The sequence below is a fragment of the Cricetulus griseus genome, chromosome 5, assembly GCF_003668045.3.
Source record: "Cricetulus griseus strain 17A/GY chromosome 5, alternate assembly CriGri-PICRH-1.0, whole genome shotgun sequence".
Classification (NCBI taxonomy): domain Eukaryota; kingdom Metazoa; phylum Chordata; class Mammalia; order Rodentia; family Cricetidae; genus Cricetulus; species Cricetulus griseus.
In genome coordinates, this window is record NC_048598.1 from 131,472,841 (window position 1) to 131,489,639 (window position 16,799).

The window sequence follows — 16,799 nt, forward strand, 5'->3', positions numbered from 1 at the left end:
AGTTAGAAAAACTGGAACATCTCATGAACACAAGCACAAAGGACTCAGGATGTTAGGTGCAGGCCTAGGCACACTGTGGTGGTATACTGATGAAGCCCCATCACTCAGGAGATGGATACAGGACCAGTCCAAGCTCAAGCCCAGCCTGGGCTGCACAGTGAGTGCCAGTCTCAGAAAGCAAAGGCAGGGGAGGTAGATAGTAGTGAATAACTGTCATCACATGTAAGGTACTGGGGTTGACCCTCAGGCTGGCAAAGAAAAGTTAAAAAGATCCTTCCTGATTTTTAGTGTTATCTCCAAAAGAAACATGGTAACAAAACTTGAATGCCTTTGCTTAACCATTCTAAAGATAAAAACAAAACAAAACATATCTGAGTTAAATAATATCATAGTAAGAATAAAAACAGGAAAAACCTAGGATGCATAGCACCTGGTAGGTAATTAGAAAATGAATAAGTGCTTATCAAACCTAAAAAATGTCCAGATTCCACTTTGATGACACTTTCATGGAAAAACAAGCCCATTAGCTCACACTTGACTTGCTATTGAGTTATACATCAGAAAAAAAATATCGGTGTCATTCATTCATTCGTGTGAATTTTGGTTAACCTCCTACTCTGTGTTCTGCATTCCAGGGATGATGCAGTCTATGAGGACAGAGGGATGGGAAACAGAGAAGGGAATAGAACTGCTCTGTAGTTGAAGGAGGGGGTGTTCTGCAGAAGAAGGGAACAAGTGGTCAGACATCTGTGAAAGGTGTTCAAAGCCAAAGAAAGGCTAAGTCCAAGGGTCCCAGGCAAGCATTGTCAAGGTGAAGAGCATGCTGGGTGTGTGAATGAGGAAGACAGCAGTGGCAGCAAGAGTCTGCAAGCTGGTGGGGATGCCTTAGAAATGGTAACAACTCAACAGTGGCTGGAAACTGGAACTCACAGAATGCCTATTAAAGTTACTAAGTGATTCCACAGGTCTCACAGGCAGTTCTTATGATAGAACTAGAGTCCAGCTGTCATCGACATTATTACCACTTTTATAGGTATTAAAAATAGGAAAGTTCAAAAAGAGTGAGTAACTCCAGCAGAATACATAGGAGGCAAGACAATGGCAGGACAGATTTGGGCCACATGAAGCTCTCTATGCCATCTGTTTCCCTCACTGACAAAGCTTCACTAAAAGAACATAAGAATCCGAAGTAACAGGCTGTGCAAGCTCCGGATGTGACTGGCAGGCTGGAAGCAGCCCGTGGACTAGCACTTCACCTCGCACTGAATCATATGGTGGATACTGCATGGACCCTCTCGAGCTGTGACAGTATGTAATAGTATGATTTACCTGTCTAATGTTGAATTTTCATGTTCCCTTAATTTATCTATAACAGGTTGAATTCCTAACATCAGAAATTCATAGCGAAGATGGAGTCGAAAGTCCAAACTCTCCTGAAAATAAAAGGGGGACACAATACAAATTTATAGTTTTTCAACTATATCGTCACCACATTGGAAAAGTGTGCTTTAATGCTCTCTGTGTAAAACTGCAGGACAGAGCTCTTACCACTCCGGCTCCTTGGCTTAGCACTGCATTGATGAAGGACATGATGGCAGTCTTGAGACTCACTTCATCCCGATAACGCCCAGTGCTTTTGTCCAAGTCGTTAATTAATGTCTGTCAATTATACAAATAGAAAAAGTAGGGTCTGAATCATTACCAACTCTACCTATGCTCATTTAAAGATTTTTTTCTAATGCTTGGAGGTTAATTTTTAAAGTCTTCCCCAGAATTACACTGATTCAGAGACAGCCTCCTTTATACTCAGGATTGTGGTTATGAACTCTTTTCCAGGAGTGGTCACAGCAAGTGTACATAAAACACGAGAAACTTTGCCCCCTAGTCTCCACTTGCTTTTTACTTTGAGTAGATACATGATGACACAGTCGCACTATTAATTTTGATCCTAAATAAAGAATAGTAACCTGCAAAGTTTTCAAGGGACATTCCAGCCAATGGATTCAAAAGATGTGTGCTATGTAATATGTAGGATGCAGTCAGTTTGTTTTAAAATTTATTGCATTAAATGTATTTGTTTTTATTTTATGTGTGAGTGTCCTATCTGCATGTAAGTATGCGCATTATACATGTGCCTGGTGCCCACAGAGGTCAGGAGAAGTCATCGGAGCTCTTGGAATTGGAATTATGGATGGTTGTGAATCACCATGTCAGTGCTGAAAACTGAACCTGGGCCCTCTGTGAAATCAACATGTATTCCAGCCCTGGGTCATAGTTTTAGTTCAGTGTATCTTAGACCCCAGAATGATCAACAGAGAAATCATATTCTATTTTCCTGTTCTTGAACCTAAGAGAAAGGGAATGTTTAAAGACAAAGTGTGAGCACTGGGAGGAACTATCAGGGCCAGAAAAGGTACCTGTTTATGTAAAGAGTGGGGTGAATGAGAAAGCCTGTGGGGAGTACTTACCTGGAAGCGGGTTCTCTCACTGGCATACTTCTGGTAGTGCAGCATAGCCTGCAGAACTTTCTTGTGACCTCCAGGAACCAGGCACACGGCGCCCAAGATTTCTAGCACGGCCACCTTTGTTTTAATGTTTTCTGTGCTCAGACTCTGAGCAATGACATTAATACTCTCAGAATGAGCCAGGACATGGGCCCGGCCTTGAGAGTTGTTCATTAGAGCCTTTATACAGCCAATGAGGGAGGTATGTATCCGAGACTCAGAGGTCTCATAGTCCATAGTCTTCAGAAAGTTGAGAATACATGACAGGCCATCCAAATCGATGAATCTGGTGACAAACCTGTCAGGAAGAAAAGAAAAGATTAGATTCGCTCCTTTGTGCTTTTGGAACCGTCTTTAACAGAAAAGCCCGGGGGGGGGGGCGTGAAAGGAAGTAGACTTACATTAATGTAAGGCTTACATTAATGAGGTCTTTGTAATTCTTTGCCTCTTCCACAGCACAGACCCGATCTAACCAGACTGTGAAAAAATCTCCATTTGGTGCAAGCATACCTCAGCTGGTACAAATACCAACAGATTACATCTTCTCACAAAGCCAGGACTAGCAGTCACTTAGCATATATATATTCACCCCTTCTCCCTGGTGTTGGGGATTGAACTCAAGGTCTCAGATATGCTAAGCAAAAACTCCGCCATTGAACTATAGCCCCATCCCTAGAATATCTCTCCTGTGCTAAGTTAAAAGTCATTTGCTGATCTGAGTGACTGCAGCATCTAGTTCCTATGTGGTCCTGAGCATTGCCCCTACATGTCAAAGGGAAGCATCCCTCAGTTCTACTGCTCATCAGACAAATGACTCCTTTTATTGCTTGGGTGTTTAATAGTGAAACCCTTCTTTTACATGGTACACTACAGGGAATCCTAATACACAAACAGGTAAGAGCTAAGGTTTGTTCCTGTGAATTAATTTTATCAGTATTTATAACCTTTACTGTGAAGGGTGAGAATTCACAATGCACATGTGTATATGAAAGCTGACCAGCACAGATAAGAACAATCTATTTATCTGACTACCCTGGAACTTCCAAGCTCTCTCACCACTGGATACCTCAGCTCAGGGCTCACAACAGACCAAGAAGTGAGGAGTTTGTTGTCATGGTCTGGATGACCCTTGTCAAACACCTGTACAGTGCTTTGTATGCATCAATACTTTTTCTTTAGTTTGTATTTTATTACTAAATAAATATAATTGCTAACTATTATTTTTTTAACCATTCCACCACATTACACTACCCTTTACTCATGGCACCCATGCTAATGAAATGTACTGTAAGAACATCAATACTTTCCCAAACTCTGGAGGTCTTAGTGGGAGGTGATAGTGGAGTAGGGGCAGAGTGGAAGTAGTTACTAGAGAGAATTCAATACTTGCCAGAAAGCCAACCCATCTTTATTACCATATAATGGTAAAACCATTATTACCGATATATAATTCACATGCCATAAAGCTCATTGATTTAGACAATACAATTTAGTGGTCAAATAATATCTCATAGTCTACGTTTTAGTTACTCATTTGTCAGCTGGACATGGGTGCTCAGGGGATATGGGTTGTTTCCACTTAAAACAACAACAAAAACAACAACACTACTTTGAATAATGCTGATAATGAGCACCTGCACACAAGTGTCTGGGAACCCATCTTCACTTTACTTGTCTGTATACCTAGGAGGACAGCTTTTTGGGTCATATGGTGACACTATGTTTAACACTGTGAGGAACTAGCTGCCCTACTATGCTCCCAAACGGGAGCACTGACATTCCTAAGAGCAATGAAAATGGTCTTGCCATACTTGTGCTCTAGCATTCTCTCCCTCTTTCTCCCTTCCTTTTCTTTTGCAAAAGTTATTTTAGTCATTGTCTGCCTTTCTTTTAAAAGGTTCAGAGATCAAAGTAGCTACCGATGGTTCAGTTACATGCTTTTAAAAGTAAGAGTCCCTGGATGGTTTGAGCACTGCAGCATACAGGAGGGAGAGAGGAAAGAAGGAGAGGACGGCTGTACTACCCAGGGGAAAGCACCTCATGGGCTTTGTCCTCAGGGCTGTCTTTAGACTCTCGATGGTTTTACTCCTCTCTTCCTCCTCTTCCTTCTCTAGAGCCAGCAGAGATTTCCTCTACAAAAGAAAACAGAAGTTACGTCTTCATTATTATGTTTTAATTGTTGTAAATTATTTCTACCAAAAAAATCAGTGCATCTATGATTAAGATTGAGTACCAGCAAAACCAAAGAATACCACCAAGAACTCTGTAGAGTCTTGTCTGTATTACAAGTTAGACTTTCAAACTATAAATGACATTTTAATAAAATGTTTGAACATTTTAGAAGAGGTTAAGTTGTACAGATGTTTGTACAATTATTGTATCACATGCCCTGATGTAGATGTCACCATTTGTATTTGACAGAGAGAAGAAGCTGAGCCTATAGCTGGGTGAAACTTTCTGGCACCTAAAGGTAAAAGCATCACAGGTTCAGGTGACACACACAGCCTCTTTTCCATGTGATCACTAGAATTAGCTAAAATTGGAATGAAGATGAAAGGGATTTCTTTATGTCAATTTTTTTTAAAAGTAACAATTAAATTAAATCTGATACTAAGATGGTCTCTACTCTCTGAGTAAATGCATGTTCTTAATTATGACCCAACATCATTCAGAAATCAAGGTATGGAAGGTGGGGATGGTGGGGGGGTGGGGGGGAGAAAGAGACAGGAGATGAGGTGCACACACACACATACACACACACTCAGACGTACATACATACACATACATACATACACACACTCACTCACATACACACTCACACACACATACATTCACACACACACACACATACACACTCACACACACATACATTCACACACACACACACATACATACACTCACACACACACACACACACACACTCACTATGCAGAGAGCTGCTAAGGCAGTGCTTCTCTAGCTGACTGTCTTGGCAGGTCTGAGGAAGCCTGAGATGCTATATTCCTTCAAAAATTTCCAGGCAATGTTGATGCTGCAGAAGCAAGGCTCTAAGTAAGCAGATCTCAGTGACATCAGTTATTTATTTACTTATTATCAGTATGAGTGTGGTACTATGTGTATGCACGTGTATGGCAGGTGTTGTGAAACTAGGGGAGAATATCCTGCATATTCTCTCTTTTTTAAAAAAAGTTATTCATTTTCCTTCTATGTGAATGGTTGTTTTACTTGCATATATGTATACCATGTGTGTGCAATACCTGAGGAAGCCAAGCACTGGAGTTACAGATGGTTGTGAAATACCATGTGGGTATCAGGAATCAAGCCGGGGGTCCTCTGGAAGAGCAGCCAGTGCTTTTAACCTCTAAGCCATCTCTCCAGCCCCAGCTGCCATATTCTCTCGAGATGGTCTTTTACTGTATCTGGATGTCTATGATGGCTAGTGTTAAATGTCAATGTGACAGAATCTATAATCCCCTGGGAGATGGGCCTCTAGGCATGTCTATTTTGGGGGATTACCTTGACTGTATTAAGTGATATTAGAAGACCTATTCTAATTTTAAGTGGGATGGTCCCCCCGGGAAGGATACCCTGGACTATAAATGGAGAAGGCAAGCTGAGGACTGGTAGTCACTGCTAGCAGTGACTACCAGTCTTCAGCTCTGTGTTCCTGACTGTGGATGTCATGTGACCAGGTGCTCCAAATTCTGCTGCCTTGCCTTCTCTACTGTGATGGCCCAAAACCTTGGACTGTGAGCAACAAAAACACTTTCTGTTAAGTTGCTTTTTCTCAGAGAATTTATCACAGCAACTGGGAAAGAAGCTAAAGCACCATCTCCTGAGTCCTCAGGTGACATGAAGTACAATATCCACAAGGGTTACCCTCTTTTCACTTCCTTTCATCCATGACTACCTAGCTGTGCCAGAACAGCCCTCCTACCCCACATCTAGCCCAGAAGCCTTCACCCACAAGCTGCTGGCCCTTTCCTTCACCTGCTCTGAACACATATTCCTGTCTCCTCAGCCCTATCTGTTACAAATCTGAGAAGAGGCTGTGTGGGGGACGGTGAGGTGACTCCACAGAGAGAGATAAGCCTGAAGCTTATCCACGGATCTAAACAATCTAGCATTTCTCAGGTTTGCAAATCATCATGGGAAACTTTATGACTTTTAAAGTCAATAGCACCAACATGAAGTAACTGAATGTTAAAACTAAAACCCAATTTGACCTTTTGGTAAGAAAGAAGTATAAGGCCTAAGATAAATAACCAGTGTCATGTATGGCAGCTGGGGGGGGGGTCTTTTGTTTCTTTTATTTTTAGATGTTATTTGCTGGTGATGTGTCTCGACAGCTGTCACCAGAGGAGAGTATATGAAGAAGCTATGCACAGAAATAGGCCAAGAATTCCTCCAAATCGCATGACACCCATCCTGTGAAGTCAGTGACGGGCATTCAGTCTCCAGCGGCAGCTGGACGCCTCTAGAGTGTCAGAAGCACTCTGAAGTGGCAGCTCACAACCAGGCCTTGACAGTGAGTATCATTCCTTCTTATGGAGATGAGCTTCATAAGAGCATCCTGAACAAAAACCACTCATTTTATTGTAGGTCACTACCACCAGGTAAAGGCCTGTACACTTAGCAGCTTAGCAACCCTGGAGAAGGCTTCTGAGCACAGGGACATTGCAGTACACCTGTCTTTCTTAGAGCTGGGAACTCCCTTTACTAATGCAGGGAGGGCTCCCCTAGAGCAGAAGGACCATGCTCATTCCTTAATGTGAAACCATCAGATTTGGATCTGAGATTGCATTCGTGTGACAAAAATCAACCTGCCATCCTAATGCTACTTTTTATAGAAAGCCTCAAGTGTTTAGACTTTAAGAGTTTCCTTTGCAACTTAGAGTTGATAAGGGAGATAAGCCTACATTTCTAGAGTTAATCTTCAAGCCACACAAGTAGTACATACTGGTGATTATACAGGGTAGGCTTTATGATAGCCCTAAGCATCTGCTCACACAAGAAGCCAGCAAAAGACACAGTACACACTGGCAAGGACCTTCCAGGGAAAGCTGCTGAGACACAGTGAGACAGTGTCCTGGACCAGAACCACTCCGCTCTGAAACATTTCCTTGGTGTGAACTAGGCAAAATAAATGGCACCTCACATCTTCCTCCCAAAGCTCCAGTCCTAAAGCCTATTAGGCCATTCTCCTGCATCAGACTTTTCTTTGACTTTTAGAAACCAACAGATGGTCCTTGAAAGAACAAAGTGTTCTTGGTATGAGGCTTGCATAAAGTAACTTGACTTGTTTGCTCCACAAAGGGCTGATTTTACAGCAAGTGGGGCTGCTCTGGCCTGTTTCATCAGACTCTAGGGGCATTAAAGGCAGCAGAAGCCTTCCCTTCACCAGAACAGCCCACAGTGCCCACAGTGCCTACGGTGCCCATGGTGTCTGTGGTGCCTACAGTGCTTGCAGTGCCTACAGTGTCTGCAGTGTCTGCAGTGCCTACAGTGCCTGCAGTGCCTACAGTGTCTGCAGTGCCTACAGTGTCTGCAGTGCCTACAGTGCCTGCAGTGTCTACAGTGCCTGCAGTGTCTGCAGGGCCTATAGTGTCTGCAGGGCCTACAGTGCCTGCAGTGCCTACAGAGTCTGCAGTGCCTACAGTGTCTGCAGTGCCTACAGTGCCTGCAGTGCCTACAGTGCCTGCAGTGCCTACAGTGTCTGCAGTGCCTACAGTGTCTGCAGTGCCTACAGTGCCTGCAGTGTCTACAGTGCCTGCAGTGTCTACAGTGCCTATAGTGTCTGCAGGGCCTACAGTGCCTGCAGTGCCTACAGAGTCTACAGTGTCTACAGTGCCTACAGTGTCTGTAGTGCCTACAGTGCCTGCAGTGCCTACAGTGTCTGCAGTGTCTGCAGTGCCTGCAGTGTCTGCAGGGCCTACAGTGCCTGCAGTGCCTACAGAGTCTACAGTGTCTACAGTGCCTACAGTGTCTACAGTGCCTACAGTGCCTACAGTGCCTGCAGTGCCTACAGTGTCTACAGTGCCTATAGTGTCTGCAGGGTCTACAGTGCCTATAGTGTCTGCAGGGCCTACAGTGTCTGCAGGGCCTACAGTGCCTGCAGTACCTACAGTGTCTGCAGTGCCTACAGTGTCCATCCCTTTCAAAACCAAGAGTGACCATCCAGATGGTCTGCATTCCTAATTAGATGACCACTTCTTTATTTGATGACCTTGGGCAAGGTAACTTCCCTCCAGGTTTAGACACTGTCTATGAATAGCACTGGCACTACATCATGAGGGTCAGGACTTAAACAGTACTGCCTGTCATGTGAGGCACATTCTCGAGTAGTAGCTGCCACTGATGTTGATGATGACAGATGATGACAATGTGGACAAATGCCTCTTCATCAGACATCTGCCTAAGCAGACAGCCAGAATCCTGCTCCAGGGACAATGAAGGATTTGGAGGAACTCGGAACCATCCCTGTCCCAGGGGACAATGTCTCAGGGTTTCTGCTGTGTGTGGTGAGGAAGTCTCTAGCACAGATGTCAGCCAGAACTATGCAAGGACTAGTGGCAACAAGATTGGTGAGAGACAGAACTCAGCAGGGTCTCTGCTGTTACTGGGCTCCTTGCTTCTTTAAGGGTTTTGAGACTTGGCTAACTCACAGTTAATGACCTTTATCTTTGACCCTAGAAAGATAATGGCCCAGGTGTCTGACACATAAAGGACAACCAAGTCACACAATCTTGTGATATCCTGGGGAAGACAGTTACAGTGTAGACTACTCAAGATGCTGCAAAAAGCTATGGGGGGGGAATTGAAGAAGGGCCACATTATGGAATATCAAAGACCCTGTACCTCAAGGATAAGCCTAGATATGGCAGGAAAAAAAAGGTCACCTGAGGATACATTGATATAACTTCCCAACATCTAAGAAAAGAAAAACCCACAATACTTAGTACTTCTCCATTCATGGCAGGGAATTCATTAACTAAGCATTTCTCTTGTTAGACATTAAACAATGCCAACTTAATTATACCCAGAGACAAAATGCTTGACACTTCCTTTTTTCTAATAGTCAGGAACAAGAATTCACAAACAGCCTCTACATGCAAGAAATAATAAATGGCTCCAAATGCACAGAAAAATCCCTGGTGGTCATCAGAAATCTCCCATTCTGTTAGCATATCCACACAAAGGCTGGGGTCACCTTTTCCTCATTTCTGGTGCAGTACACAGTGTATGAAATGGGATTTGGTGGTTATATTCTTCTCTTATCTGCTTTTTAGACCAGAAACCCTTGAGGCAAAAGCTTATGTGATTTCTTCTATAATTCACACAGTCCTAGACACATCTACTGGGCTGTTTATTATTCAAGGTACAACAGCAGAATAAGAAAGAAACGGAGAGGAAGAGCCTGAAAGTGAAGGCCCCTCAAAGCTCAAAGAAGAGCAGGCAATTCATGGATTTTGGCTGTTTTGTTTTGTTTTCCCCCGAGACAGGGTTTCTCCTTGTAGCTTTGTAGCCTTTCCTGGTACTCGCTCGGGAGACCAGACTGGCCTTGATTCTGCTGGTTTTTAACATTTGCAGGGGAAGCAGCAGTAAAGCACTAGATTATTTGAAAGAGCTTGCTTGGAGTAGTAAGAAGAGGAAAGAGGTACCTTCTATTTGATATTTTAAGCTTAAAATTGGATACAAATGATTCTTAAAATCATGAGTGTGCCTACTAAGGCAGACTGTGGTCAGACTTCATTTTCATCAATGGCAATGTGATTTAAGCTGGTAAGGCTCAAAGGCTGGTGATTTATTTTCTGTTTCAGATTTCAGCTATGATTAATAGATGATTTTCAAGCTGCCTGGAATACTAACATTTCGGAGGTCAGAATTCAGTTACTGAGAATGCATTTTAACTGATAGCTAAACCCAAAAGCCATGGCCCAAAGCTTTCCCTAGAGCGTTCTGATTATTACACAATTTCATCAAATCACTTTGACTCCTGATATGTCTTTTTTGGAAAAGGATCACCATGCCCCATCCCCATAAAATCATGTCATCCGATAGCCTTCATCCAGCAGCTGGTGGAAGTAGAAGCAGACACCCACAGCTAATCACTGAACTGAACTGGAATCCGGTTGCAAAGAAGTAGGAGTGATGAGCAAAGGGGTCCAGACCAGGCTGGTGAAACCCACAGAAACAGCAAACCGGAACAAGGGGGAGCTCTTGGTCCCCAGACTGATAGCATGGGACTGATCCAGACCCCAGGAACTTGGGTGTCAGTGAGGAGAACTCAGAAATCATGGGGCCTTCTGTAATAGATCAGTCCTTATCCCTAGCATAGGTGTGGACTTCGGGAGCCCATTCTACATAGAGGGATACTCCCTGAGCCAAGACACACAGGGGTGGGCCTAGGCCCTATCCCAAAGGAGATGCCAGACTCTGAAGATCCCCTATGGAAGGCCTCACCCTCCCTGGGGAGCAGAAAGGGTATGGGATAGGTAGGGTTTTAGTTGGGGGGGGGTAGTTGGGGAGGATGGGAGGGAGAGGGAACTGGTATTAACATGTAAAACAATCTTGTTTCTAATTCAAATAAAAAAATGGAGAAAAAAAATCAATAAGCAAGAGGAGCCAAGTTCCCGGTGAGCAAGAGATCAGCAAGAGCATAATGAAGGGATGTTTAGTCACACTAGATGTTTCTGGCTTCCACAATAGTGTCTCGAAGCTCCAGATAATTAGTCACAGCAACAGCAAATTCAAGTTGGCCACAAGCTATATTTCATATGATACCGTGTCTTACAACATTAAAATCAATCATATTTTAGTATGTGTAGACCCTATTTAAAACATGCTAGAAAAATCACTTTGCTAAGCAACCTTTCAGCCCTCTTGTCCCCAACACTTCAAAAACGGAGTGTTTGGGATAGAGTCTTGGAAGGTAACGGCATTCAGAAGGTCTTACTCAATCAAACTCATTGTGCAACTGTGTACTCTGCACTAGATTTCAACTGCCACAGAATGGGAATGACACTTACAGCAGCCATGGAATTGAGCTGATCAATGTAGAACTCAGGCCAACTTGTTGCTCCCTTGTTTTCTTCCTGGTCCTATGAAAAAGGGAGAGAGAGAAAAAGTCAGAAACTACAAAAAGGTGATATACTGCAAAGGTCCACACATAGCAGTATATCTGGTGTGCCATGCATCAGGATAGTGCTCTGCAAAGCCACCAGAATACAGCAGATACTTATTTATAATACCAGGTCATCTACTTGACTAGAATGTTCTTCCCAATCTGAGGGAGGAAGGGAGGGTTGGAGGGATGGAGGGAGAGAGGGAGAGAAGAGAAGGAGAGGGAGAGGGAGAGGGAGAGGGAGAGGGAGAGGAGAGGAGAGAGGAGAGGGGAGAGGGAGAGGGAGAGGGAGAGGGAGAGGAGGGAGAGAGGGAGAGGGGTGATAGGGGAGGGGCAGGGGGGGATGGAGGAGGGGGAGGGGGAAGAGAGAGAGGGGGGCACCAAAATTTCAGATATGACTAAAGGACATGTTCTAACCCATGGAGGATTCACACCAGGGTTAGTTTTTTCCTTTAGGGACATAATGACATGGGGAAGGGCATTTCAGGCCCCATATCACACTGAGAACTATACTGGGACTACATATCTGCCTGAAATTCAAGAGTGAAGGAGACCGGCCTCAACACGGCAGGCATGGCCAGTTGATGACCAGACTTTTTCAGGCTGTTACTCATAGTCCAGCAGTCATTATCATTTTTGAAGTAAGATTTCAGTTGATGTGGCCTAAAGTAGGGTACTGACATTGGGTGGAAGTAATAAAAAGAACACACGTTAGTCCCAGGCACAGTTCTTCTGATAACCTAGCTCAGGAGTTTTGGTAGAAAATAGATTATGTCTCTGCTAAAAAGAACAGAAACCTACTCCCAAAGCACCTCAGCTTGTTGTGTCCCACAAACCAGAGTGACTTGGAGCCAGAACGGGGTGGGGAGGGGGGAGAATGTGTGGATGGGGGGCCACTGACTAGCCTGAGCCGAAAACTCCAGGAGCACCTGCTCACTGTAGTTTCTGCTGCAGACACATCATGCTCATGCACGAGACACACTGTGTGCAGTTTCTATGCATCTCTGCACACCCTTGTGTCTGTGAGACATTCATGTTAACAGGGCTGAGAAATAGCACAGTAGCCCCCTATCTTCACATTCGGGGAGCACCCTGATATAATGGGTTAGCTCTGTATCCTTGGAGAAGACACTGCCATGTACACACAGCTGCTGTGTGATGCTCAAGTGGTTCTTAGCTGCTTCAGGGTTCTTAGTTTCAGTAGCCCACATATATACATGTAGACATACACATTCTGGTTCTTGGGAGAGCTTTTAATTTTAGTCTTAGACTTTATGTCTGCCCACGCCACCCACCCCCAACCCCCATCTCTGTTACCCAGGCTGGCCTCAACTTTAGAGTAATACTCCTGCCTTAGTTTTCCAAGTGCTGAGATTATACTTGTGAGCCACCATACCCAACACCACCCACACACACATACACACACACTGCACTTTCTCTAGCAAATACTTCTAAGTGGGTCTACTCAGCTATGATAAAAGAAATACAATTCAAAACTATTTTCAAGTCATCATAACAAGAAGGCAAGTGGCTGTCTACAGGGCCACCCGAGTGGGTAGTAACAGATGTAGAGCTAGACGACAAGGGCCAAGGTGGGCTACTGCAGTGACTTTGAAGTTGGGCTGAATTACACTCTTGTGATTTAGAACTATTCAGGAAGTCTGATGAGTTTTTAGAACAGCTCTTGGTTATAATTTAACATGTTAATAAAAGAGCTATGGTGGCTGCATAAATGCTGAACCCAACTTTCCTCTTAAAGGGAGCATTAAAATTAGCAAAACCCTGCTGTTACTAATGTACTTAACAAGCCAAAACCCACAGTGATATTCAATGGTATTTGGACCTATAAAATGAAATAGAAGGTGCCAGATCTTTCTATTCTCCCAAAACTAGGGCAAATTTCCAAAGCAAACAAGAATCAAGTCCCATGTCCAAGGTTCTACAAGAGCCTGTCTGTTGTAAGCTTCATAGTCCTGGATACAAAACAGAGATTATTTTAGAAACTGAAGACTAGAGCACAGAAGGAAGACTTTGCATTTTTGAAATGTTTTAATAATACCAGCAGTTAAGAGTAGATATTCTAGTCAAAATGGGGCACTTTTCACTTCACATGTTCCTTGCTGAGAAGATCACACATGCCATGTGTGTGAATGAGCTGGTTGATGCTGCTCTGGCAGTAGGAGGCAGGGGGATTCTCAAAGCTCTTCCTCTTGGCCATGAAGCTTGAGCTGCCTGTCCCGGTCCTCACATACAGAAGCATGCAACAGTAGCCAGAGGAAACACAAGTTTGAGTCAGCGTTCTCCTTCTAGTGTAAGAGATTGTTAGAAGTCTATAGTTCTCACTGGCTAGTCAGAAAGAAATGAACCAACTGTTCTGGTGGGGGGGGCATCCTATAAAGAACCCAGGATGCTCAGACACACAAAGGAGAAGACATGTTTAAGGCATACAATCTTCCTGGTGACAAGTGTGTCCTTGCTAAGAGAAGCATGTCCTGTGCCTCTGACATGTATTATTCTTTGGGCCATCTATCTCAGTTCCATTTTCTTACTTCAGGGAAGAAGCAGTTAAGATAGTCAAGATTATAGAGACACATCAAGGGTGATAGAAGCAACAGCAATACCCAGCACTTATACAGCTTGTTATGTGTCAGACCTTGTTGTAAATATTACCATTTCCTTCAGTCTGCTTTCATGAGTCATATGAAATGTTATCATATCATTTTGATGAAGAAGAGAGGGCAAGGAAAGACTAAACTGAAGGAGTGGAAAAGAGGTATTGGGGAAGGGTCAGGGTGCACTCTCTCCTAAGATTAGACCTAGAAGGCCTCGTGAGCCATGGAAGATAAATATAAGGCTGCCTTCCATTTTTAACCATTTCGCTGCAAGAGAATTGGAATAGGGTCAGCAGACAAAAACAGTTCACCTTTCCTCACACTTTATTCTGCCACATTGGTTCTAAGGTCTGATGTCTTACCCAGATTAGCTCTACTCTGCCCTCTATACACTACTTGAGGAGTTCCTCGATCCCTCCATCCATGCCATTATGTATACACATATCTGTTCTCAGAGAGCAGCTAAAAAGCTTTCCTTTAACCTTTCTGTTCTGTCACCCCAGGCCCCGATACAGGTGGCCTTCCTGGAGACTTCTCTGTAAAACTTAAAATTAGCTATTAACCATGCAGTTCTGGACCCTGGGATTGCATATAAGAACCTTCTTCAATCACTCAGCTAACCCTATTCATGCCACTTTCTTTACCAATCCCATTACAGCATTTATCTAAACAAGAATACTAGCTTATTACAGTCTGAAAAACAAGATTTTTCCCTCTCTTAAGATAGACTATTGTAGCCATGTATGGTATATAAAACCTATAATCTTAGCATTTGGGAGACTGAAGCAAGAGGATCCTGAGGTTGAAGCCAATCTGAGAACTGTAGTAAGGTCTATTTCAAAAACAAAATAAGACCCCCCAAAATAGATTATTGGCCACAGTTCATGATACTGAGAAAAGTAGTTTTAAGTGACTACTTCATATTAAATGTTCTCTCTAGTGTACCCAAACATTAAAATCTAGTTTTGTGTCCTAGTTTGCTTTAACTGTCAACTTGATACAATCTAGAACTCACTTGAGAACTTCAGTTGAGGAATTCCCTAGTATCAAACTGGCATGTGGACTGTCTGGGCTATTAACTGATATAGGAGGGCTCAGCCCACTATGGGCAGTACATTTTCTGGGCAAGTGGTCCTGGGCTGTACAAGGAAACTAGCTGAGAATGAACCATCAGGAAACATTCTTCTGTGGTTCCTGCTGTACCTCTGTGATGGTTGTTATGTTTGAAGTTACTGTGTTTCAGAGATCTATAAAACAAAAATGCCTCTCACCTATAAATCCCACTTGCCCAAGGACAGATAACTTCCTGGGATGCTGGGGGGCTGTTGTTCAGATAAGGTAACAAATCATGTGTTTTTGCTTCTGTAAACAAGCTTGGTTGCCCCCATTTGCACAGGATGTGTGCTTGATCACATGTAGGCAAGAAATAAATAGCATTGTGATTTTGCCTCTATAAGCCTTTGACTAATGTAATTCAGTGGCATAATCTGAGCATCTAGAGTCTTGGGTATGGTCCTAGACAGTATTTAATAAAATTACTTATTAAATTTACTCATGGTCATAGTGAATCTCTGAGCCACGCCAGAGCCTAACACCTCTCTTTGTCTGTTAAGTGAGTTCCTGGGGGAGTTAACACTGTGTGCACAGTTAAGTCAGCCTGCCTCCAAGTTCCTGCTTGAGTTTTTGCCTTGACTGCCCTCACTCATAGATGGTGATCTGTATACTGAAACAAATCTTTTACCCTCTAACTGCATTCTGCCCTGGACTGTGACACAACACAGGATCAAAGTAGGACTTTGTTCCCTGAAAACATTACACACATTTAAGTTTGCCAGAATTATCTTCACGTCTGCTAGAGAATTAGAACAGAAATAAGTGTCTGAATTTATTAATTTCTCTGCTGGTTTGTTATTTTGTGGGTGGGGTTGAGAATGTGTACATATGCCACTAATGTTTAGAGATATGGTATGATGGGAAGGCCACCAATTCAGCCATCTGAAGATGGGATTCTAGAACCTTCCTTTTTATTCACTGAGTTGGCAGTTTGGGTAAATGCAAATATATCTGGGGTTATTTTCCTTCTCTCCAAAATAGGAGAGTGCGGTCAGAATGTTTCTGAAGTTCCTGCAATCTCTAAACTAGTGGGAACTTTATAGTTTTAGATTCCAATTTTGTGGGGACACAACCTCTACTTAATTTCATGCCTTAACTTCTAATACCAATAACTTGCAAAAATTTACATTGTCTAATGACTCAGTTGCAGAGCTATTCATTTTCAAAAGTTACTCCAATGGTAATTCAATAGACACCCAGGTCTTTGTTACCTTGTGATTTTTTTTTTTTTTTAAATTCAGTTCTTCCTGTTTCATTAGGAGGCCTTCAGACATTACCAGAATACTGATGGCTGAGACTGCCTGCTGAACATAACTCACCTTTGACACTTTGCCCCCACCCTGCATCGACTATTGTTTAACCCCCTTTTCTTAGCGTGTGTGTGTGTGTGTGTGTGTGTGTGTGTGTGTGTGTGCAAGCGCGCGCGCGCGCGTGCACGCGCGCGCA

At 43.3% G+C, this 16,799-nt stretch overlaps 1 protein-coding gene across 2 annotated transcripts in view; it reads right to left on the reverse strand.

Annotated features, from left to right (window-relative positions):
• Daam1 (dishevelled associated activator of morphogenesis 1) overlaps window positions 1–16,799 on the reverse strand; it is a 168,409-nt gene that overhangs the window by 43,548 nt on the left and 108,062 nt on the right. For both annotated transcript variants that reach the window (XM_027418217.2, XM_027418218.2), the window contains exons 4-8: window positions 11,534–11,605; window positions 4,542–4,636; window positions 2,469–2,802; window positions 1,549–1,659; window positions 1,330–1,433 (exon numbers count right to left, since the gene is read on the reverse strand). In XM_027418217.2, coding sequence (XP_027274018.1) covers window positions 1,330–1,433; window positions 1,549–1,659; window positions 2,469–2,802; window positions 4,542–4,636; window positions 11,534–11,605 — 716 coding nt within the window. The remainder of the gene's footprint in view (window positions 1–1,329; window positions 1,434–1,548; window positions 1,660–2,468; window positions 2,803–4,541; window positions 4,637–11,533; window positions 11,606–16,799) is intronic.